Source organism: Cryptotermes secundus, unplaced genomic scaffold (genome assembly GCF_002891405.2).
Source record: "Cryptotermes secundus unplaced genomic scaffold, Csec_1.0 scaffold110, whole genome shotgun sequence".
NCBI lineage: Eukaryota > Metazoa > Arthropoda > Insecta > Blattodea > Kalotermitidae > Cryptotermes > Cryptotermes secundus.
Genome location: NW_019742550.1, coordinates 17,068 through 43,312, shown reverse-complemented (window position 1 = coordinate 43,312; position 26,245 = coordinate 17,068). Strand labels below are relative to the sequence as shown.

Sequence of the window (26,245 nt, the reverse complement as noted above, 5' to 3'; positions counted from 1 at the left end):
ATCAAGTCAAGGAGGATGAGGTGGGCAGGGCATGTAGCACAAATAGGAGAGGCGAGGAATGCATATGGGATATTGGTGGGAAAGCCATAAGTAAAAAGACCACTGGGAAGACCAAGGCGGAGGTGGGTGGACAATATTAAAATGGATCTTAGAGAGACAGGATGGGATGGTATGGATTGGATTGATCTGGCTCAGGATAGATACCAGTGGAAGGTTCTTGTGAATATGGTAATGAACCTTCGGGTTCCATAAAATGCTGGGAAATTCTTGAGTGGCTGCACAATTGGCAGCTTCTAAGAAGGGCTTAGCTCCATAAGTAACAGTAATGAAAGCATACCCTCTATCACACATGTCACAGAACAGCATCTTATCTTCATCAGCTGGGTCTTTACACTGGATGCAGGTCTTGCAGTCTGTACACTGCCAATCATACCGTCTGATATGAGGGACCATGTCCAGGGTGAGGTCCAAACAGCTTGGATGACCTACACAAGCGACAAGGGAAGACGAAGACTGTAGTTACAATCTGATATTATTAGGGGTGAACAAATCACTTAAGATGAAATGGTCAGGGACTATAGCATATACGGAGAAGATGAGGAATGCACACAAAACAGAAAGGTAGAAGCGATGAAACCATCTGGAAGACCCAGAAGTAGATGGGAGGATAACATCAGAATGAATTTAAGGTACAAGGATGTGGAGTGGATTCCTCTGTCTCAGGACAGGGTCTAGCAGGAAGCCCTTTTCAATACAGTATGACACTTCAAATTTCATATAAGACTGAAAATGTGTTGCTTGCTGAGTGACTATTAGCATCTTAAGAAGTACTTTACTCCATGAGTTGGATTTTATGTTTGTTTTCACCTGTTTACTGGCTTCTTGACACATTCCAGAACACAATAAACATACATAATTCCCCTCTCCAGCAAATATGTTTAGGAGGGGAGGGTGAGCTGCAGTACATTGAACTTTTCCATTTCTCTTGCCACTCCAATTATCTTTGCTTCCTTTGTGGCCTACTGCAGGTAGCAATGGTTACTATCCTGCTGTTATGTAATTTAATCAAACTTACATCGAATACTACTTTGCATTAGTGTTATGTTCAACTGGAACTTCATTTGCACCTGTAACTCATTTCCCCTGCAAGAATACTGGATGTTGATACTCTATTAATTCATATTTTGTACTCTATGCTGTTGGTATGCAACCCAGAAGCTCTAAAATCTGTGTTAATGTGATTTCTCTGCAAAAGATTCTTGAAGTGCATATTTCATAATAAGGATAACTATTCTCCACAGAGCCATCTGCCTCCAAAAAGAGAAAATGAATGGGGTGGAAGAGGAAGAGGTTCACCCGAGGGTGACAGCACTGCCATAAACAGAGAAACAGAAACTTAAGATGGCAAAAGTAATGAAGGCTCTACTGAAAATGGCAACAATACAAGACTTCACTTATGCAGCCTAAATGAAGTACAATGAATTATGGAATTTACCATTTGGACACTTCAGGCTTCTACTGTGGTGTGTATATTCAACTTAATTATTTTTAACTGTAACACAGATGTAAAGAATAGGGCTTTTCCTATCAATGCCTGCAGTATAGCCCAAACTCTTAACACCTGGCGCTTTAGTTCTTTCTTTGACCTGTAATTTTACATCCAAAGCAGAAATGTCTGACTCACCACTGGATGTGCACTGTGCACAATGAATAAGAACCTCTGGATGGCCATCCTTGTTCTTGGTGTGGTCTCCACTGCATACTTTACAAATTGCTCCTTCACGATCCTTATCCTTCTTCTCCTCCTTCACCTTGACAGAAGTTGTCTGGTCCTTATCACCATCCTTATCTCCAGATTCTTGGTTCGACTGATCCTGACTGTTTTCAGGATCTGCATCACCAGTTGTTGAACCCGTCTCCTCCGTGTCCTGAGTCTCTTCACTCGATGTGCTACTGTTAGAAGAAAAAGATGTGTCAGTTTAAAACCTAATAATTGTGAAATAAAGTGGAGTTATTTTATTCATCATCACCAATCACACCAAAAAAAAAAGTAATGTGCTCTCCATACAATGAAAGTACACAGGAACGAATATCACTCATGAAAAAGCTCAGCTGTAACAAGAACTGCTTTACACATTAAAATTTAACTACAGTAGAAATAGTAATGTTTCATTGTTTACAGGTGTCCACTAAGGCAACACAAAACTGAACGATGTTCAAAAAAATTCCTCATACTAAATAGTTATGGCATAAAATATAAGACTGTATTATCATTAACATAAAATCAGTTTTTTAAAGGTTGGTTTATATTTAATACAATATAAACCAAAGTATTTTTCTACTAACTCTCCCATTTTACATTTCATCCATATACATGGAATGGTTTGAGGGATGAATCACAAAGATAAAAGGGGCAGAAAAGACCTATAAATAACAATCTGTTTGATGTGCACACATACTAACAAAATACTTCTATAGAGCGAAGTCTTCCTTGAAAAGCTAGGAGTTGCTTAGCTACTCAAGAAACTCCACTTCTCATTGTATCCACAGGTTCATTACCATGTTCCAAAGCTCTCATCACTTCCATATTCTGAACCTGATTAATCTAGCCCACACACTCCTAAGGTGTTCCTTTAAGACCCATTTTAGCATTGTAACATTTATTTTATTTGGAATATTATTTCAGATTGCCATGGTCTTGATGTCAGTTTATTTTGATTCACTGCTATGTCACTGAACAGCACTGTGCTCTTCTCTTGCACTTGAGTTGTCACTGATGGCCCTCAAATCATTGCTTATTTTTTGTTGTGCAGTTTACTACACATAAATGATGCACACCACTTCTAAGCAAAGATTTGCTGAACTTTCTAATTCCACACACTTTTATTCCAGTGTAGAGTATTCCCAAACCTTCAAGTAGGATCTCAGTCAACATTAGATTCCACAAACATTCCAAAAGGGGGGGGGGACTGTAGTATTGCTTGAAACAGCTGCACATGCAATGCTCCCACCTCCCTTCTCAATGGCAAAGTGTTTAATAATATAAACTCCACTCTACTGAATACTAGGCATCTGTGACACAATATATAATAAGTATGAAAGGGGAATTCAAATGACTATTACCAGATAATTATGACAATGAAGAAATGAAATCTTGCCAACACTACATGACCTTGGGGATATGGAAGTTAAGCTGACCTGTGACAATATTCTGACTCTTATCTAATAGTCTTTACGACTAATGAAACAACTGATGAAGAAGACATAGCTTTATTTGTGCTCCTAGTCTACCCTGCACATTTAGAAAAGAAAGAAAGAAAGAGTGAAGACAGTAGTACCACTATAACAAATAACGTACAGCAATCTTTGTCATGCAGGAATTATCAACTGGTGGTCCTACAAGACACTAGTCATTCTGTTTGTATGGCTGGAGTGATAGAAATTGCAATATTAAGACAATGACAATGAATTTTGGATGAGGCCGCACCATAGCTCAAGTGGTTAGTCACTAGCTTCCCATCACAGTGGCCCGGGTTTGATCCCGAGTCTGGTCAAGTGGGGTTTGTGGTGGACAAAGTGATGGTGGGGCAGGTTCTCTCCGAGTACTTCGGTTTCCCCTGCCATCATCATTCCACCAACTGCTCCATAATCACCCTTACCTATCATCTGGGGCTGGGACAATAGGCCAGAAGTGGCCGCGGTACAAGGGACTTGGTCCCACCCCACTAGCAATAATAAAAAAAAAATTCTGGATGATATACATGATGATGAAATATCTGAAAAGTGGTGTGTTACATGCAATGCATGGCAACAACTTTGTTGTCACTGAGGGGGGTAGGGTCAAACACAGAAATCTAGGGGCTACATAATAGCAAGCTATGGTTTCATGCTTACATAAAAGTTGGCAATCATACTCTAAACCCAACAAATGTGTGCATTACTTAAGAAGCTTAGACACAATCTGTCTGAAATTATACACAAATCATGGGACAGGCAATATGCTAAGATGCAAGTTATGCAATTTATGAATAAGAATGTGGGTAAAATACAGTATTTATTTTCATTTTCTGAATTTGCTGCTTTTAATTAAAACAGAAACATAGATTACTTTAATCATGATATTCCTCACCAATGGACAAAGCTTATTAATTTTACACTTCGTACCTGTATCATATTAACAGTTTCTCTTGAAAGATAGCTCCTACCTTGAGTCATCAAATGAACTTGAATCATCAGAGTCTGACTGACTGAGATCAGAACAAGCACCTGGTTCTTGCCTTTCGTTGGGCTTCATTGGACCATACACAACTGTGCTCAGTGGAAAGTACCGCAGCTCTGTTGGAGTATAGCTGCAATACATAGCAACTTATCATAAACTTGGTAAAAACAGATATAATTCAAGTATGACTCTTGCAAGCTTTAAATTACAGCAACGTTTCAATTGCTATCACCTCTTATAGTAGTCGGTATACTGGCCAGGGATGAGTGACAGTGGGTATGGTCCTGGTTTAGTTGGTTCTTTGGAAAGAGCTTTAACACGTTTGTTGTAGGGATAATGAATGGTGAAGCTCTGAAGATCAAAACAGCATCGGCGCTGATCTCTACGGGACCGATTAAAAGTCGAATTCCATGTAGCAGCCGATCTTATAGCTTTATCCTTGTAATCCAATTTATTCTTCTCAACATTTGTGGCAGATGTGACACCTAAAAAGAAATAAGAAAACAGAACAATTTAGGACTGAAAATATAACTGACATTTTTCATACATGGAGGAGGTGAGAAATGTGCATATCATTCATCAGAGATCACTTGGGAGAGCTCGTGACAGATGGGAGGGAGGTTATTAAAATATATTGTAAAGGAATAAGATGAGAGTGTATACGAAGGGGTACCCAAAAGAAACCGAACTAATTTTTTTGTGGGCAGAGCTTTTGTAGTACCGCGTTTTGCCGCTATGAGCGCATAGAGCTAACATTCCTGAGTCGATAAGCCGTCTACTGTTGCTTCAGAAGGTAAGGACTAGTTTCGGCAGAGTTTATAGTGACAACTGTTTTGTGTGATCGTCATTTTTGCAATGGCTGATTTTCGTGAACAGCATGCGGCGGTGAAATTCTTTTTGCTCGGGAAAAGTGGAACAGAAACTCTTGAAATGTTAAAAACGGCATACAAGGACGATGCTATGGGGAAAACTCAAGTGTTTGAGTGGTTTTCCCGTTTCAAAAATGGTGAAATGTCAATTGATGACAAACCTCGTTCTGGTCGTCCTTCCACGGCCCAAACACATGAAAATGTTGAAAAAATTCGTGAAATCATAAGGAAGATCGACAACGGACCACTGAAGAAATTGTGGAGCTGTCGGGAGTGACTTGGAGCTCAGCGGCCAGATTTGTGGCAGTCGGGTGACTGGCTTTTCCATCATGACAATGCCCCTGCTCACACAGCCCTGTCTGTACGACAATTCTTGACCAAAAATGGTATGACCCCTGTTCCTCACCCTCCATACTCACCTGACCTTGCCCTGTGCGACTTTTTTTTGTTTCCTCGAATGAAAAGAGACATGAAAGGAAAAAACGACGGAGGCGCCGTCAAGCATCTCAAAAGATGAATTTAGACAATGTTTTGAAAAATGGAATAAAAGACTAGACAAGTGTATTAGTGTAAGTGGAGAGTACTTTGAAGGGGATTGAAGGTTTGTGCTTAAAATTTGAATAAATAAGTTTTAAAAAAAATAAGTTCGGTTTCTTTTGGGTACCCCCTCGTATATACCACACATTTCTGTCAAAATAATGACATTCATTTACCTGAGCCAACTCCTGTAACACAGTATACATTCAGTATAGCCCAGATAATGGGAACTGTGTTATACAAATGTGGTACAGTCAAATATCAACTGCCAAAAACTTTTAGAAAATCAATGCAGGTTAATACCTTTCGGCTTGGTTGTAAAATCCTTGGTCTGACGATCCCTCATGAAGCGACGATACTCTTCATATTTTTCTTGGAAATCTGAATACATGATGTCCAGAATTTCAGAACTGTTTACTGCTGTCAGCCCTTAAAACACATACAAAATATATGTTACATTACAAATACTTTGCAAATAATCAGGTCAATAGTGTTAAACACTGTGTGTCTGTGTGTGTGTGTGTGAGTGGGTTCAGACACAGGTCAGCATCAATGGCTATATGTGCCTGGATAAAAGCCAGAGTAGATCACCTTTTACTAAATCCAGCAAAAAATTAATTAGAAGCAAATGTGTGTCAGACCATAAAGTGGTCTAACAATTGGTAAAAAGGTACAGTAAAACAACAAATATTTCATTAAAAAAGTTCTAATAAGAACGGCCACATATTGGACAACAGAACTCTTAAAAGAATGAAGATAAAATGGATTAACCTTTAACGTACGGACTTTTAAATTGCCGGGAGCCCCCTGCGGCCAGTATTTAAATCACCCTGATTAATTAAATTTGCAAACCATCAGAAAAAAATCCATATTTTCCGTTCTATGCAACATAGAAATAAAAACTAAAAACAACCTGAAAGACAATAAATTTTTCTACATGTACACAGAAGAGCAATTTTTACAAATGAAAATTAACTGTGATTATTTTGTCATGAATTGCAAAATGTAATCTTTATTATATATATCATGAAATTCCAAAGGACTTACACGTTGTTTATTCTTCAGCCTTGAATCATGGTGATATCGTAAATATAATCATACTATATACTCGTACAATAATATTTTGTTCAGACTGTACGCGAGTTTGAACTGCGTCACTTCACAGTTTATGATAACTCACACTCGACGCGCATGTACTACTTGTCGAAGCAGTCCAACATTCTCGAAGCAGCCGAACCCACACAGCGCAACATGACACTTACGTGCTTCTGCGCTTCTTATTCTGAGAACAAATATGTCTTAGTTTCCCTTTGGTTGGCCAGTGTTGTGGATGTTTCACCTCCAGTCGACTCAGTTGGGCCCCCTGATAAATTTGGCCCTCCCCCGAGAAACGCCACTGACCGTGATATTCGGGTTGTGCGATTGAAGAATCATCTTGGGGGAGGGGGGTTTCTAGCAAAATCGAATAAATTATGTTGACTGACAAAGCGACACTCTCACCTGTTGGTAATATTCGCAAAATAGTGATGCAAAGTAAGTATAATACTAGTCAAAATGAGTGCCAGTCCGACACATACTGAAAGTTGCAGTGTCGAAAATGCCTTTACTCATAAAGTAATACTGGCTCAATTGGTTTATACCTCTTCCAAGACGCAAAATAAAAATGATATATAAAGAAATATATGACAGTCTGACACTGACTTCCTGACTGATAATTCGCCACTGAAAACCAATCCTTGAATGCGTCAGACTTCCTTCAAGGCTCTGGAAGCACTCACATGCAAGCACCGATAAATATTTCCTCATCAGTTCTCGAAACAAAGCTGGGCTATATTTGGCTGAGCAGGTCATAAACAGTCATATCTAAACATAAATAGTATCGAAACCAGTACCACTGATAAATAATTTCTTTGTTCAGAGCTAAGGAATGAACCACTGACATGACCTCACATAGGTTTGTTTTGGTTTCCAACCCACGGTCAAACTGCCAGCACTTCCAAAGAGAGCATGTGTCCTGCGACGTGTACACAGGTCATTCGGCCAATTCCAGTTACTGCTTGCGATGTGTATATGTGACATTCGGCCGTTAAAGGTTAAATGGGAGAATAAAACAAAGTCAGCTAAATAAACTTGTTAACCACTATACCCCTTACCATCCATTACATAAATTATGGCAATCATTTACTAAGATGTTGAGCTATGTGTCAATAAGATGGCGTGTCTGGTACTTGTCAGAGCATGGACATTTCTGCATGACATGTAGAATGGTAAGGGGCCATGTTACAGTGGTTACAAACAGGTACTGGATCACATCTTAACAAGTGGATGTGTGCAAGACAAGTGTGATCAATCCAAAGCCAGGTGACAATAACCTCCTCAGCTCTGGACACACCCACATGGACACTTTCAACACTTGTAGGTCATAATCCCACGCCCCATGGCCATTCATCTTGCAACAGCAATAAAACAGTATGATGGATCAGGGCCCGGATTTTGATGACAAGTCATCTTTTTTTCTTTATGTAGTAAACGTTCCTTTTAAGTACTAAAGCCCCGATTATGAACCTCTGGTTATAAAAATGTGAATTTTATTGTGCATTTTTGTCATATTTTGTATCTTTTAAGTTTTAGGTAATTTTTACAAGTTTTTACATCATTTTTCGTCATTTTTTCACGTTTTACATCAATTTTGGTTATCTTTCACGTTTTTTAATAACTGACATTCATTGATCAAACTGAAGATATTTGATTCATGAGGTAGAAATCTATGTTCTTCAAATAAATTTTGTTTTGTATCTCTAGCCTCTGTCGCTAAATATGATAGATCTGTTTGTTTCTAAGCCGCCAGAGATGCCGTTACTGTCCCGCGCCACTTTCTAAGCCACCGCTATGTCATAAACTCATAAAATTTATGCCTGAGAAATTCAGAGGGGTAGGTTTAAAGAGATGTCCGGGTGTCATAAAATCAAGAAACTGGAAACTAATTTACACTGTCCGCATCTACCTGATTTTAAGAAAATTTAGAAATTAGTTTTTATGTCATTTTTTAAATTTTAGGTCATTTTTTAAATAATTTTTGGCCATTTCATAGATCATTTTTCAGATATTTTAAGGTCATCAAAATCCGGGCCCAGATGATGATGAAAGGAACAAACATCACTACCTAGGACGTGGTCTGGTAATACTAAATCTCCAAGCACATCAGTGGCCTCATTCCCTGAAACACTTCTGTGGGCAGGTACCCAACAAAATGCAATAAAACTCCTAGCCTTGAGGAGATGGAACACTGCTGCAGAATCTCAAAAATGACCAGATGGTAGCATGTGCCCTTGGAGATCCTGCAAGCCAGTTAGAAGTCTGTGCAAGGGAGGCAATATCACTGAGGCTTTTGACGAATCAACAGGAGAGCTTGGTAGGTGGCGTAAAGCTTGCTGTATACACACTATTAACGCTGTGGAGGTAGTGTGAGAATACTATGTCTTCATATGTGGAGCATATAGGAGCAGCAGAGAATACAGAGAGGCCATAGAAAAAGGGAATATTTATAATCTACCTGATGCTCAGGCTGCAATTAAAATGCTAAAAAATTGACCAGATGAATTCTCAACTGGTCTGGGACTACCACCAATCCCTTGTGAAATTGGTCAACATAAAGAGCTCAATTGATATGGGTGCCAGCTCCCAGAGGAAGCGAGAGTAATGAAACTGCTGATAAGCTGCAAGAATGGGAGCTGAACATCCATTTATCAGGCCTTAACCAGCATCTAACATCACAGCAGTAGCTGCTAAGAAGGGTGTTAAAGACTGGGAGTCCATAAGAGGACTCAAACATGCAAAGGGTTTCCTACATGGACCCCTGAAAAAATAACTTGGGAACTATTAAAAATAGGAAACACTCAGACTGATGACAGGACTGTCACCTAAAGGGACACCCTTTTTAAATTGGAACTAACTAAAAGCCATCTGTGAAAGATACCTGAAAAAGAATGAAATATTATCACATATCCTATGTGACTGTAAGGCTATAGCTTACTTAAGATTTCACCACCTGGGCCATTACCTCATGGAGCCAGGTCACTATCAAGATGCCCCTATAGATAAAATACTACACTTCATTCAAAGTGTTGGACTGTTGAAGGACCGAAATAGAGAGGAATGCACAACAGATCATTGAAGTTTGTGGTGCAATGGCCAGCCTAGGCCTACCCCTTATGCTTTCATTCAGGATTGGCAGTACTCCTGTGCAGCAATGCCTTCCCCATCCTCCCTACTCACCAGACTTAGCCCCCTGTGATTTCCCTTTGTTTCCCAAATTGAAAATGAAACTGAAAGGACGTTTTGAAACAGCGTCAGAGATCCGAAGGGAATCTCAAGTGGTACTCAAGAGCATTTAGAAAAATGACTTCTACAGTGCTTTTGAAGTGTGGGATTGATGTGTACGTTCCCCATGAGACTATTTTTACAAAGATGGCAGAAAAAACTGAGTAAGTTAAGTGTGCATTTCTTTTTTGACCTAGTCTGGGAACTTTCCAGTAACATCTTGTACATGTACACATTTATGTATTTAACAGAAAGTAGTGATAAGGTGGTTAGGAAACAATTCTCAAGATTGTCTGGCAAAAGTCCTAAATCAGGGTAGATGCCTGCCTGGCTGATACTTGAACTAGCTACCCCTTCTTACCCGAGTGCTAATAATGCACCAACAATATAATTACCTAAGTCACACAACGATTCTGTAACAAGACCTTTCTCTCTTAGGTATGCCTTCTCTTCTGCTTCCACTATACGTCGCTTCAAGTCAGGATACTTCCTCTTGAAAGATTTTACTCCTAAATATTCTGAGATCTGCTCCTGTATCATCAGACTCTCTCCACCCTTTTCCAGTGGCCACTGGTACTCGACCACTTGCTCCACTGTGAATTCCCTACTGGTGATAAACCAAAGGAAACATCACATAAGACTATATACTTTTAAAACCAACAGTAAATACACAAAATTGTCTGACATGATGACATTATAAATGTCTGACAATGGTAAATGTCAATACAACTAAATTTTATCTCACCAGGACTAATAAAATTGCTCATAAGAAAATTTTGCATGGTTAAAGAATTCATTGGGACATACTCCATGGTCTGTAGTCCACAAGCGAACTATATTGATCGAGCCACCCACTTGTCGACAAAGTTAATGCCAACTTTTGTGGATAGAGGGTGTCATGTGGTCAGTGCAACGGATCCCCATGGCCATTAATCTCGGTTTTCTAGACCGGAGCCGCTATTTCCTTGAAATAGCTCCTCAATTATCCTCACAAGGCTGAGTGGACCCCGTTCCAGACCTACTACTTCTCAGAAAATCTGGAAGCGCCAGGAATCGAACCTGGGACCTCTGGATCTGTAGTCAGGAACTCTGACCACTAGACCACAGAGGCAGTCTACTGGCACATATGATATGCAATTATTTAACAACACACAGCAAGTCTAAAGTTATATCAAGATCTTCATAATTCCAAATCATTATCACCATGCTAAGTCCCCCCCCATGTATGGCTTTCCTCAGTTTAGCATTCACATGAACTAACAACAAGGAAATGTTAAATGAGAATTTGAATGCCATTTTTAAAATACTTAGCACCTCTTCATTGTTTTAGGGGTTTGATAACATGAAGAAAACTAACTATGTTATAAAGTAGAAGTACCTTTGTCCATCCCCTATTTCCACACGCCCCTTCTTTTTCACACTTTCAGTTGTCGCTGTGCTAATTGCACTACCTTGTGATTCTTCACCTGGTCCATCAGCTCCACCTGCAAGAACATATACGGTCACATGTTAGTAACCAGGCACGAGGTTTGGAATTGATTACTGAATTCACTGAACACTTAGGACTTGCAGCTGTGAACAATTATAACACCCTCCACTAATCCACACACTCTGCAGGGAGCTATGGTATACATTAAGTCTTCTCAGTCTGCCACGTCTTCACTCATCATTGCTTGGTAGTGGCTTCTAACAAAGGAAATTCCTCTGCTCATGGTTAACTACCAATTACAACTCCCAACTCCTGACTCGCGACTGACTTGCCTGTTTTTTGGGGGGGGGGGATTGGTTATTCTTGGATTCAGGTGCTGTGGGGCTCATGACCATATTTATCTGTCTCATGACGCTGCGATTCATTCAATTATCATTTTATTTATTTATTTATAGCCAATTTAATGATGCTGCCACAAACTCAGATTATATAGCATTAGGTGCTTGGACAATCATATATAATGAGTTGGAATGGATGTGGCACGAAGTGTTTATGACCTAATCTAATACTTACAATACCTGAACCACAAATACTGGTCTAACCCCTGTGACCTGCTTTATCTGAAGTATTTTCATCATTTTCCACAGGCCAAAGAATAATTCTGAATAAAGATATGTTTATGCAAATTCTGGAAATAAAAATATTATTGTATTGTAAAGAGATATTTGATAAAAGCATTAAAATCTGAAAATTATTTGCATGTTTATGGACACACATTATAGTTTTTGGTATCAGACAAGTGTCTGATGCTCAGCATCCACATGTTCCTCTTGTCTCTCTACTGCAGAGCAAGCACATTTGTCTTTTGGCAGAAAACACATTTACTCTTTTTTATTTTTGACACGTTTACAGTTTTGGCTATATTTCCTTTCATTTCACTACTGTCCCTACAACTTCCATATTTGTTTCTATTATGGATAGCATATGAAGGCCTGACATACAGCTCCTGAAATCTGTAAGCAAAAAAATCTAATCAAAGACAACACATCATGCTAGGCTATACAGGGGTGTGATACACATCCTTGCATAAAAACTCTAGCACCAAATGACTGCATAGCCCTCTTATACACATGTCCTAGAGTCCATCTGTAAAAAATTAAATGATGAAAAAAAGCATGAAGATCAACAGTGGCAAAGATATCCCTTAGATCAATGTGAAGAACACAATACTGTTCATAAGCATTAAAATATATAACATGCTACAATGATCATCTCCAAGACTGTCACACAATGTCCTACAAATAGTGAAAGTAGGTCAATCTTGATCATTAGAGGGGCAATCAATAAGAACATGTTACACAGTAAGCTTGTACTCACAGTGTACAGAGATGGGCACCAGCTCTCCATGCAACAAATATATGTGACAAGTCAGAGTGCCCTAACCAAAGCTCTACAACCATTAACCAAAAAAAGAATGCCACACCTGCATGGATGGTTTTACAGCTCACAATCTGTTGCCTTCTGTAAGAGTCCAGTCATCCCGCCAGATGGACAAAATAGCAAAAATACAACAGGCATGTAAATCACTACTCAAAGCTCATTCTGATGATATAATCCCATGTAGAGCCACTCCTTGGCTGTTGCCCTGGTGGCCTTATTGCTAGGCTGGCCCATATGGCCAGGTACTGAGCAACAAACAACCAACTTCCTGTCTTTATACAGATGAAACAATTAGTATAGAATCTGCATAACAGCTGGATGGTTTGGAGTCTGTCCATAGATTCTGCAGAGCACTGTGGGAGTCAGTGCAAAGAAACTGATATTGCAGCAGCTGACAGTGATGTAAAGAAGGGTATGGCCATATATAAGCCACTGAAACTATGGAGGTGATAGAAGACCAGGCCTCCACAGAGAAAAACACAGCTGATTAAACATGAACAAATAAACGGTCAATACACATAGCTATACAGTTCAAATAGACAGAAAGGAATTCCTTCAAATACTAGCAATCGTTAAAGGCAGATTTTTTGCCTAAAGAGTCAACAGTTGCAGGTCAAGTGCATGTTGTGGCAAGGGGGTATAGAGTCTACTGGATATATCAACAAGTTCAAAAGCCATGATTATTGAAATGAGTTTGGTACTCTTATAATACAATGTCTCTAATCTAATATATAACATATTTATCACATTTATAATACACTGATGTTTTACAATAAACATTTCTTCATTTAGGAAGATCATGTTAAAAAGAAAAGCATATGAAACAGCAGCACAAGAGAAGCTCTCAACACTATGGAAGAACAAGTCCAGGTCATCAAAAATTATTACTGACAGCCTGGAAAGGTGGATAATTAAGAACACATACACCAGTTTTATCATCTGAGCTATGAAATGTCAACTACGAAGTGCAGCAAATCTAAAAATCATAAGTTACACAATCATATTAGATATGCAGGCCTCAGCAGAAAGTAAAGCGGAAGGGGCATCACCCTCTTACATATTATTGCACATGTGCACGTGCACGCATGCATACACACAATAGATAAGCCCAATAAATCAGACAATGTCACATGAAAGTATCTGAATGCAAGAATGGGCAAAAATAATACCTAACAATGAGAAAAAGTGCAAACAATTTATTTTAGACAATACCCAATGTAACATTAATTGGGAATTCATATTACTGTTTGTACTATTCACATTATTAACATCCCCTTCTCCCATATCTCACCATGGCATGATGCTCAATTAACTGAGCATAGCATCAACTTTACCTTTTTTAACTTCCCCTGCTTTCTCATTGTCCTGCAGAGTCCTATACTCCTACATTACTGAATGATATGCTGAGGCTGACATGTAACGTTTAAAACCCTGGTGTACTAGCCAATTGGCTGGGTTTTAAATGCCCATAAATGTCCAAAATGCAGGGTTTCAGAAAATCAGCTGTATTTATTGCATTAGGACTACAAATTATAAACAAAAACTGGACTGTTAAGAATTAATCCATTTATCTCTATTCAAAGTTATGAAATATATTTAAACATATATATACACATTTTATATTTCTTTCAGAATAGTCTTTAAACGGTCCATCAAATGAAAAGAAATAAATAATAAAACATCTCAATACACTATCTGAAACAATCCTAACTCTTGTCCTTAAAGAGACAACAGAAAATAATTACACTTTCATGTAAAGCACAAGTCCTAATTGGATTAAGCAGCTCATATTTTAATGACAATTTTCCATTAATATTTCATTACAATCAGTTTGCCTAGAGCACTCCTGACAGACAGCAGGTTATGTGTACACTCTCTACAAAGTGTTCCACTTTCCTTGCTTTGCCGCTTCGGTACCAGATGTCAAACTCATTCAATATGATCTTCAGATATGTAAGGAAGATTGAAGTAAATACCTGACCCTTCCTGTTTAACTGCTTAGTTCTTGTAAACAATAAACACAATACACTGGACAAGTATTTTAAATACAATATGAACTAAACCTTTTATAAAGCTGTTTGTATGGTATATTGTATAAAAGACTTCCAATTGATATTTGTGTGTGTATATATATATTTAAGGAATGAGCTTAATAAGATATTAATGTCTAGTTGATGAACTGTACATGTTGGTTAAATTATTGAATTGTATGGTTATTGTTCCGTTTATGAATATAGCTGTTAAGAGGTCTAGTTTCTGGTCTCAGAACTAATATATGTACATTGTGACCTGTTCTATACCTGATGGCTTTGGTAGCCAGTAAAGATTTAGAGAAATTAAAAAAAAAAGTACAAGATACAAGCCCATACCTGCAGGGGGTAATGTGTGAGCAGGAGTCTGTGAGCGGCTGCCACTTTCTGCACTCATTCTTGTTTCTTCTTCAAATACCTGAACAGTGCTAACACTTGTGGTATGACATGGTGATGATGGACTAGGAGTAATTTCAGGCGTTGACAGCATTTCAGCTGGAGCTGTTAAAGAGTTCACTTCAGCAGATGACTCAGCTATAATGCATACTGGTGGGGATGCCTTTACTGAATCAGAAGAAGAGGGATGTTCAAGAGCATAAGGAGTCTTTATAGGTGGCTCATCAAAACTAGATGGAACATGAAGCTCAGCAGGAGTAATTGATCTAGACTGATCAGCAGGAATTACAGGAAATACCTGCCTACTTTTAACTGCTAGAGCAGGTTGTTCAATGACAGGGAATGAAACAAGATGATCAATGGTATCTACTGAAGTAGAAAGTTTGGTTGACGCAGAAGATTTCTCTGATAATGTAGAAACTTTGGCTGGATGTTCCATTTCAGGTGCAGGTTTTATTTCTTCCACAATCTTTTTCTTACGGCCAGGAGCTGAAAAGTAAAGTAAAGTAAAAAAGTAAAGCTATCCTTGTAACAGGCCGTGAAGGCCCATAGGGTTGTGAGACATTAAGGGTCCCACATTATCTAGACAATCGGCTCAAAGATGGCGGTAAGGTTGTCAGCCTTACGCGCCAGCCGCGCTTTACTCCCAAGGAAAATTATTTAATTAATCCATGGTACTCATTTCTGTTAGAGGCTGAGTCAACCCCAGGGCCATAGTGCAGCTGGAAGGATTAGGTCAATTGAAAAAAATTCAGTGACCTCATAGGGACTTGAACCTGTGACCTTCTGGCTTGTAGCATAACCCCTCAACCAACTACACTATGGCGTGACCCTCTGAAAAGTAATGCACATATTTAATTTCCCTGTGGTAGTACTGTTTTAGTATGCTTACTGATGAATGGAGTTATTTATGTAACTGGTTTGAATTTCACTTTACAGTGACCGATCTTAACAGCACGAATATCACTTCAAGTCCAGCTCTGAGACTAAACTGAATGGGTGACATACTGTTCTGTTATGCATATTAAGGAATTCAGGTTACTGTGCTCCAGTGTTTAATGTACTCACCTTTTCCTGTTCTTGGTTTCCTCACTTTGACTACAACTGGTGGCCTTTCTCTTCCTCTGCACATTCTTTTAGGTCTTAATACCTGCTCTGGAGGGGGCTCAATTACAGGAATAACGCTAGGGACCAAAGCCGTTTTCCTAGGCCGTCCACGTCCCTTCTTTGGTTCTGTCTTCACAATTTCAGTTTCAGCAGGTTTCACCTCTTGAGATTTCTCTGTAATAATATTTTCTGTATGGTAGTCTGGTACAACCATCCCAACATCTACCATTTTTTCAGCACTCATGTGTACTGAACTATTGGGCTGGTTTTCCTCTTTGATGATCAACACATCTTGGGAACTTGACCCTTCCCCTATCGCTTCACCACAATGTTTACTGGTGCTTGCTGATTGTTGCATGATATTAGAGTTACAAAACTGCACATCTTCAGATCCAGTTGAATTGGATACATTTACTTCCATCATTTCAGTGTGAGAGCTTGTTACAGACACATCAGACACTACACATAACTTTCCACTGGATGGTGTTTTGATCGGAGCAAACCTTATTGACAAATCACCACTCATAATAGTAGATGTTCTTGGACCTATTTTAGACAATATTTCTCTTAGTTTTCCTTCAACAGCTGTTTGCTCAAATATTTCTCCTTGTTTCATCCTTTTATACTCCAGCTTTGAATGTGAAATTTGAGAACTGACCCCCTGATCATGTTGAAAAATAGATTCTTTATTTTGTGACTTGGGCATTTTATGTTCTGATTTTGAATCACTTTTCAGTTCATGTTCAAGTTTAATTCTTTTATCAGGGCACTCCTCTTCTGGCCTTCTGCTCTCTAGCGACTGTCTCCTGAAATCCTTCTGAGGTCTCTGTAGGTGTTTCTCTTCAATGTCTAATTTATTTATCACTTCCATAATAGTTTCAGATTTCTCCAGTTCAGAAAAGTGTTCCTTAGAAACTTTCGATATTTCAATAACAGGTTCCACAGATGAGGTTACATAACTTTCTGATTTTTCAAAAGCACCTATTTCTTCTATCTTGGCTCGTTTTGGAAGAATTTCAGCAAATTGATCTTCAGTGGCAAGTTTGTTAATTTCGTCACTACTCGTTTGCTCAGAATTGTCACAACAGTCTGATCCAATTTTCCTCTTCACAGACCAAGCAGCATCTTTTTTAAGAGTTAGTGTTATTTTCTTTGGTTTTCCTCCCTCTGAAGATGTTTCGTCTGACAACTTAATTTCCTGATCTCCTGAAATCAGATGATCCGATGCACCATGAGCCTCACCAGTATCTTTTGGAGTTGCAAAAACTGATTCTTCAGATTTTGTTAAATCTTTCCAAAGTTTTAAAGTAATTTTTTCAACTTTTCCTTCGTTTGTGATTGAAGTACCTGCTGAATCCTCACATTTCTCTTCTTCTGTTTGTGTACTACTTACTTCCAGATCTCCTTCAGGATGGTCTGTTCTTTTAAGTTTTAACATTAACTTTTCTACTTTCCCTTCTTCTTTTGATGAAACTACAACTGACTCTTCTGGGCTCTGAACATCTACTAAGACTGATCCTTGCTCTGGTATTTTCTTTCCAGTAATTATTTCTGAAATCCCTGAATCTTTTTTCAGCTTCAGAGTAAGTTTTTCGACTTTGTTTTCTTCTTTAGCAACCAAGTCCAATTTAGTTATTATATCAGGTTGTTTTGATGGTTCCACTTCTTTCCCACACATAACAGATTTTATAGCATCCTTCTTTAGTTTCAAAGTTAACTTTTCAAGTTTGGGTTCTTCTTGTTGAACTGAAGTTCCTCCTTTTGGCAACTTTGTTGGTCCCTGTTTTGCAGTTACTGGAATTACTTCTTGTTTTGTTGGATCCTTTTTTATCTTCAGTGTTATTTTTTCTACTACTGTGCTTTCTGTGGTTAATGATGGAACACTTGCTTCTGACTGCTTCTGTTTAATGTCAGTAATCTTAGTTGGCGTAACTGTAGTTTCATGACTGGATGGTCTCTTAGAAGTCATAATAGTATCAGGCTTAGCTCCTTCCTTCTTTAACTTTAAAGTTATCTTTTCCACAAGAGGATCTTCCTTAGGTGATACAGAAGCATCTGCTTCAGGTTTTAATTGTTCTGCTGTCTTTACCTGTGTGACACTTGTTTCTGGATAAATGGCTGTTTCAGGTTTTGTAGTGTCCTTCTTCAATTTTAAGGTTATTTTCTCAACCAAAGGTTCAATTCTGCGGCCTAGTGAAGTATTTTCATTGGACTGTTTAACTTCTGATGCCTTAACTCTGGTCACTGTAGTTTCAGGCTGACCCTCTTCCTTAGATGCTGCAGCTGTGGTATCATCTTTCTTTAATTTTAAAGTAAGCTTTTCTATTGCAGGTTTATATTTTGAATGAGGTGAAATAGGCTTTTCTTGGATTTTTCCATCTTTCAACTTGACTGGAATAATAGTCGTTTCATGGCTGATACTCTCTTTAGATGGCAGAGCAAGTGCCTCTGACTTAGATCCATCCTTCTTTAATCTTTGAGTGACCTTATCTGCAGACACATCTTCAATTTCTGGTAATTTAATTTCTGCTGACTGGACTGGAATAGCAGAGGTGTCCTGAGGTACATCTTCCGAAGATACAGTAACTGTTTCTTGCTTTGCTCCATCTTTCTTTAACTTCAAGGTAATCTTCTGAGGTTTGCTTTCATCCTGCAATGCAGATGAGGCTACAGTTTCTACCTGCTCAATTCCAGATGAGCGTGTTGTTATTACTTCTCCTGGATTTGGCATTACCATGGAAGTGGTTGCAACTATAATATCTGGATGAGCAGGGTCTTTCTTAAATTTTAAAGTTATTTTCTCTAACTTTGGTTCCTCTACACATTCTTTTTGAGTATCTTCTACCTTTGAAACATCCCTTTTTAATTTTAATGTCCGTTTTTCAACTCTGGCTCCTTCATCTGCATTTTCTGTTCTGGGCAATACTTCAGTATTACCTGCAATAGAAGTAGCTTTAAATGACATAGAAGAAGAATCCTTTTTTAATTTCATGTTCATATTTTCATGTTTTGGTGAGATGGGTGTTTCAGATAGTCCTATATTTGATGAAACTGTTGAAGTCCAAGATGATTTTGAACTTGTTCCATCTTTGGTGAATGAATCTGAAACAGGGTCTTTGTTAAGTTTTAATGTTAACTTCTCCACCTTTGCACGTTCTTTAGAAATTACTGATGAGTCTGGTGACAGTACTCTGGATTCTATAGAAGTTTCTGGCTTACTACCTGCTACTGTATTTGCTGTAGCCTCCTTCAAAATACTTTCAGAATACTGTGACTTCGATTCTGGTTGTGATTCTTTCACAGCTGAACTTGATTCTTTTGATGCTGTCATATCTTTAGTAATTTTTAGAATAATTTTGTCTTGTTTAATATTTTTGTCTGATTTTGATTCAGAGGAAGATTTTGTTTCTTCTATGTCCAATGTTTTTGTTGCACTGGGTTTTGATATGTTAATGGATATTTCTGATTTCTTTTCAGCTGAAAATCTACCCAACTTTACTTCTTGACCACATCTGTCCTTTGACTCTTCCAATTGGAGATTACCTTTAACTAGTTCTGCCTCTGCTTCTTGTTCTAAAATAATATCCTCCGCAGGTATCACTTCAACTACTTTTGGTTTTAATACTTCATCATCTACTTTTAGAGCCTCAGTATCCAGTCTTAGTGTCATCTTATCTGTGCTTCTTGAACATTCAGGTATTAAAACACTTTTCATACCAAATGCTGGTTTCTTCAGCATTACTGATGATGTTCCTGATTGGGCAGACATACTTCCATTAGTATTCTCAGTTTGTTCAGAACAGACCTCTGCACTGACTTCTGCTATATTGGTAGAACATGAAACATTCTCTGTGTCTATCTTTCCAGATTCTATTTTGAATTGAGATTGTACAGTAACTAATTCTCCTCTTTGTTCTGATTTATTATTTGGAGAATTTGCATCATCTGTATTAATTTTATCATTGCGAAACACATCCTCTTTGGACTCTCTGATTTGTGCTGTAGAAATAAATTCTTCTTTAGGGATTCCAAAATTTGTTGAATGCGGAATGCCTATTTCAGATGTTTCTATGTTGGTTGCTACAATTCCATGTACAGGTTCCCTTTCTGTCTCTTTTCTGCCGACATTTAACTGGCATCTTTCCTTGTCACTTCTACTTGATGGGTCAACTGTGTCCGCAGTTACTTCCATTCTGTGTGCTTCTGATATATTTTGTACATTACTTTCCTGATTTCCTGCACCATTACTGGAACTGATAAGTGTTGTACTATCATCTGGGTTGGCTAGTATTTTAGTTTTAATGCTAGAAAACGTTTTTTCATGGACTTTCTTTTCAGACAATGAGCTTTGTTCAGCATGCTGTTTAATTATAATCGCCTTTAGGCCTTCTTTTGCAAAGGTTTCTTCAACGGTTAACTTTGTCTTATTTATGTTAGATCCAGAAGTTGTGTGTCGTATCAGCTTTGGTTTCTTAAGAGACTCACTAACTCTGTTTTTATCCTTATAATCATCTTGTAATTTAAGTACAGAGGATGATTCATCTTTCTCTGGCACGCCACTGTCTTTTTGTAGTAACAATCCCGGTTGTTCAAGACATTTATCCCTTTCTGGTTTAGTCACATTCTGAACTACTGAATCTTTAATATCTTCTGATGTGAGAGAAGCTGGAAGTGTTGACTGTGATGTTTCTGAACATTGAACATTTGTAGGTGATGAAGTTTCAACTTCTAACTGTGTAATTTCTTTTGATGTCTGCTTGAAATATGTTGACTTCAGAACATCTGCTGCCACTGCAATTGATTCTTTCACAGAAAATGAACTTGACTGTTCTTTTCCTGATTGTTTATTGTCTTCTAACAAACCTGAAGTTTTCAGAACTTCAGTTGTTTTCATTGTATGTGAACCATCTGGATTATCCACTTTCTTTGTCAGGATTTTAGTAGCTATGTCCAGATGCTCAATCTCTTTTGACTCAGTAACTGTTGGGAATTCAGACTGCTCATATTCTTTTAAGAGAGCTTTACTTGGAAGGTTTTCTTCTTTAAGTTCCCCTGCAGGAGTCTTAATTCTTTCTGTTGATGATACACTGTGGACAGTGTCTGGCATTTTAATTTGTTTACATTCCTTTTGGGATGAACTCATGGCAATCTCTGTGACAGTATTTTTAAATGTTGGAGAGCTTAAAGGGCCTGGTTTTGTCACTTCTGTAGGTGCCAATGATGAGGAATGTTCAGGTTTACTCACTTCCTTTGGCCTTGATAAGACAGGACGGACCAGTTTAACCCTCTGTTTGGTTGCAGGTGACACAGATGGCTTCAGTCCTTCATTAGTAACTGCACCTGAACTTTCAGTCAACTTCTGTCTTTCTTTCCGTGATGATCCTGTATTACCTTCAACTGCAAGATTTTTCCTTGGCATTTTCTCTCCTTTACCTACATCTTCTGATAAAATCAAATTTTCAGTTACGGTACTGTCATGTTTAAAAATTGTTTGTTTGGTTGATGAAGTTTCTGCTTTTGATACTGCCTCTTTTGCATACACTGAAATCTCTGTCAGGTTAGAATCTGTTGTAGTTGATGTACCTATTTTATGCAATGGATCCTCAGTCTTTGCTGAAAGATTAAGAGAAAGGGGAGGTTTTCTAGTAACTGATGTAAGGTTTTCTTCAACAGTAGGATATTCTGTCATTTTTGCCAAACCTTCAATAAGAGATATGTCTGTTGTTTCTTTGTTTGATTCAGTGGATAATATTGTTGATGCTGATGAAGCTGCTTCCTGCATTACTGCAACGTCTGCTTCTAATGGTAAGAGCATATCTGCTGCTGAAGTGTGCTCAGGGGCTACTGTTTCCGAGTACGACTTTTCTGGCATCCTTGAAATTGCCTTTTTGATTGTCTCTTTCATTGCAGCTGCTAGATTTTCAGCTAAAACTGGAAATTCTTTATCTGTTACAGTCTGTGTCTTCATAGCAGTTGTCCCTGGCCCACAGCTATTAGAATCTGTTGGAACTTTCTGCCTAGCTATTACTTCGGCTAATCTTTTTCTAATAATTTCTTTGTCCTTATTTCTTGATAGCATCTGATCAGCTGTAACAGTATTTACTTCTGGAACCTCCATTACATTTTCACAGTCTTTCTCTAGTGCTTCTGGGCTGCCAAGGGACATATCTTTTTTCCGTGTATGAGTGTCAGTAATATTGGTTTCCTCTTTTATTACCGGCATCTGCACAGCAGTAAGTGCAATATGTTTTCTTGCTTCAGTTGAAGTTTCTTTCTCCTTTACTTGTTCTTCTAAGCTTGAAATATCTTTGCCTCTTTCCAGAAATTGTGGACCAATATATGAAATACCTTCATTTTCTGTTGACATTCTTGTTTTAGTCACATCAATGCCCTCTTCCTTAATCAAGATTTGTGTTTCAGAAGAAATAATTCCCATTTTTTTAGAAGATTCATGAATAATTTCAGTGTGCTCCTCCTTATCTGGTAGTTGCTTATTACCTGTCAAAGTTGCTTGTGCATCAGAAACCAAAGATTCCTCCCCTGACCTTGATGCAGCTGAAGTTTCCTTTACTTCAAAATGAGTGGGTGAAGATTCACTTTCCTTCATTTTTGTTTGCCTGACTGATATTTCAGTTTCTGTTTTGGGCCTGTGCAAGTCAATTCCTGAAGTTCCTCTCAGTATACCACAGATCTTTTCATCATTGGCTGGACACTCTTTCACTTTTACCGAAGGATGTTTATTCTCAGAAGCTTCTTCCATCCCCATGGGTGTTAATTTTGTGTCAACAAATGAAGCATCCTCTTCTTTCACTAGTGTTAAAGTGGTAGAATGTGCATTCTTTTTCTCCTTCATTGGCATTTGTTCAGCAACTGAAGTTTCTTCACCTATCACATATAGTTTTGTACCAAGAACTGAAAATTCCTGTTCTTCTGTTGAAACTTTCCTACCATCGTCTGGTTTTTCTTTTACTTTCTGCCCTTCTGTCATACAAACCACAGTTTCCGTTCCTTTTACTGATGTTTCAATAGTGACAACAGGATCTTTCTCTTTCATTTGTTTTTCACTGTCTTTTCCTGTTAGAACATCCATAAGAATCAAACATTGCTGCCCTGATATTGGTGCTTTTATGTCATCTACAGAATCTGTTCCTGTTGATGTTTCAACAAGAACTGAAGACTTTTCTTGGGATAATGCTGATTTTGTGACAATTGATGATTCTTCTGTGGTAAGTAGAGTTTCTGTGATAACAGTAAGAGGTTCTTTTCCTGATGTTGGTAATTTTGTAACATATGAAGATTGTATTCCTGCACTTGCTTCTGTGACACCAGATGGTTCTTGTTTTATTGCAGATACATCTGTTACAGCAGATGAATCTTTCTGCCTTGTGACTGGTTCTGTAACCATAAGACAACCAACATCTGCACGTTCTTCTGCTGCTACTAGTACTGAAGAATTTTTGTTTGAGGAGATAATTTCCTTCACATCTACTAAATTTGTTCTTGAATCTACAGATGACTTTCCACAGCTTGTAGCTATCTGTTTAGCTAATGAGGTCTGCTGTCTTGCATAATGTTTCACAGTTGTTCTGGTACTTACTGTACTTAACACAGTGTCTGCCTGCCCCACAGAAGCAGTAGGCTGGTGCAAGTTACTTCCTGCAGCTGCTGATGTCTTTTCCAACACCACTACTTCCTTTTTTTCTTTGCTTTCTTTAGAGAGACCAGGTGAAGATGCAGAAATTTTAACATTCCCTTTTAATTTATTTTCAGAAGTTTTGCCTTCCAAATTTTCATCTCTTGTAACAGAACTTGAAATTACTTTTTTCGTTTGACCTTCTGAAGATGCTGAGTTGCTACTTTGGTCTTTAGTAAGTATTTTTAAACTATCATTTAAAGAAGTATTACTAGTAATACATTCATCTGTTTCTTTTGTAGAATCATGAATATGTTTCTGGTCTTCATGAGTGGAAGAGCCTGGAGAAGGAATTTCATCATCAAAAGGTGAGCAGTAATTTGATTTAATTAAATCAAGAGCAGAATACAACTGTGGCACTGTATGAACATTTGTTGTTGTGTCTATATCACTCTCCTGATGTCCTGTCAAAATATCTGCGGATGCTGACAGTTCAGTCACAATGTCTACATCTTTGCTGGATGACACACAGTCTTGTATTTGGTTTGGCAAAGAATTATTTTCTTTGGGTTTTTTGGAAGTACACACAGACTGTTCAGGAACAGTAACATGAGATTCTTGTTTGCTGGTGGAAGGTTGAGACAAAATATTAAATATCTGTCTCTCTGGACCTGAAGCTTGAAAGTCAGAACCTGCTTGTTCAGTGGCACTAGTTTCCATAACAAACTTAACCTGGTCCCATCTCCTTTTTCGCCGAGAAATATCCTTCATACTAGTAGTAGAAATACCTGAATTCTGTGGTGCAGTTTCATTCAGTACAGAACCTTCTATGTGGCTCTGAGAGGTTTCCATGTCTTGGACAATGTCTTGAGTACGTGCTCCTGAAACAGATTTTGCCTTTGTGATACTGGGAACTGGTGTATTTTCTCCTGATGCACTCACAGGTGTGACAACATTGCTTGTTGAAATTACACTTCCTACATCCTCTTCTGTTGTTGAAACTTCTTCTTCAGTAAAAGATATGATTTCATTTTTATCACTACTTTCTTCTGTAGTCTCAACAGTTGTGCTGTCAGGATTCCAAGTGTACATTCTTGTTTTATTACATACGACATCACCTGCTTCAACAATGTCTGAGGTTTTTGCAGACGAAACATTTACTGACTGTGGAATCGCCAACTGGAACCCCTTATTATTAGTGGTAGACATTTCTGCACCTTGCATTTCTTCTTGGTTTTCATATGACATTATAAAAGTTGTAGGTTCTGATGTTGTTGAAATTACAACATTCTCATCAAGTAGGACAATTTCACTATCTTCACTAATATGAAGCAACTCTATACTTTCATCTGGTAAGTGCTGAAACATTTCTGCATCTACACCTTGAAGGTTTTCTTGTTCTACAGCAGCAGTATTTAGACTCTGTACTGTAGCAACATGTTCTGTATCATCACTCAACAAACTCTGTTCAGCCTCTGATCTAACACGCATCTCTCCTGATGTATCAGGTGAATCAGAATGAACAATTTCTTCTTGTATTAAAGAAGAGGGAGCATCGCAGTCACCTATAATTTCTGCAAGGCTAGTTGTAGGAGCACTGGCTGGAAGACTATCACTGCATGTTGATGACACTTCACCTTCCTTCTCATTATTTAAATTCCCATCAGCGTCTGATTCTGCCACATCCATTATTGGAGTTCAAAGTAAGCTATCTCCTTTGCAAGACACACGCACATACTTCATGTTAACCAACAATCTCTAAACACCACTATTCTATATATAGTGGCACAAATAAATCACGTACTTCTTAACTATAGAGCAAAAAGAATCTTTTTCAGTATTCCACACAATAGCCTATTTATACTCAACAACTGGTAATACAATACAATTTACTTTTCTTTTCACTACATAATGTCCCTGCCACCATAACACAACGATTTAACATTGACAACAAACTCGATTAAGACCATTAAGACTTGAAATGCTTCGGTTATGTGGTGGTTATAAGCAAACGAACTAAAAATATTACGACTGAATTCTCTCGTTACGTAAAGGAATTACTCTCATTCCAACACTGTAAGTTACAAGGCGATAACAGAAATCATGTTGTCATTAATTTCAATTTTATATTTTTGAAAATGTAACTTCAATTTCATACATCTGAAACTGTACCATGTCACTCATTTCGGTTCCTTAATTACATTACGAGATGGCAGTAAAATTGATGTTTGAAGGTTAGTTCATCTGCGTCTAGTGCGGTCAAGT

The 26,245-nt window shown here is 38.1% G+C and overlaps 1 protein-coding gene across 4 annotated transcripts in view; it reads right to left on the bottom strand.

Moving 5' to 3' along the window:
• The window catches only part of LOC111873253 (titin), a 47,527-nt gene extending 21,300 nt beyond the window's left edge, over nt 1-26,227 (bottom strand). The window contains exons 1-9 of one of the 4 annotated variants that reach the window (XM_023867805.2): nt 16,309-26,227; nt 15,184-15,729; nt 11,324-11,429; nt 10,341-10,552; nt 5,929-6,054; nt 4,452-4,704; nt 4,206-4,349; nt 1,685-1,953; nt 338-485 (exon numbers count right to left, since the gene is read on the bottom strand). In XM_023867805.2, coding sequence (XP_023723573.1) covers nt 338-485; nt 1,685-1,953; nt 4,206-4,349; nt 4,452-4,704; nt 5,929-6,054; nt 10,341-10,552; nt 11,324-11,429; nt 15,184-15,729; nt 16,309-25,669 — 11,165 coding nt within the window. In that variant the 5' untranslated portion in view covers nt 25,670-26,227. The remainder of the gene's footprint in view (nt 1-337; nt 486-1,684; nt 1,954-4,205; nt 4,350-4,451; nt 4,705-5,928; nt 6,055-10,340; nt 10,553-11,323; nt 11,430-15,183; nt 15,730-16,308) is intronic. The other 3 variants (XM_023867804.2, XM_023867802.2, XM_023867803.2) reach the window with 3 other exon arrangements.
• Between the last annotated feature and the right edge of the window lie 18 nt (nt 26,228-26,245).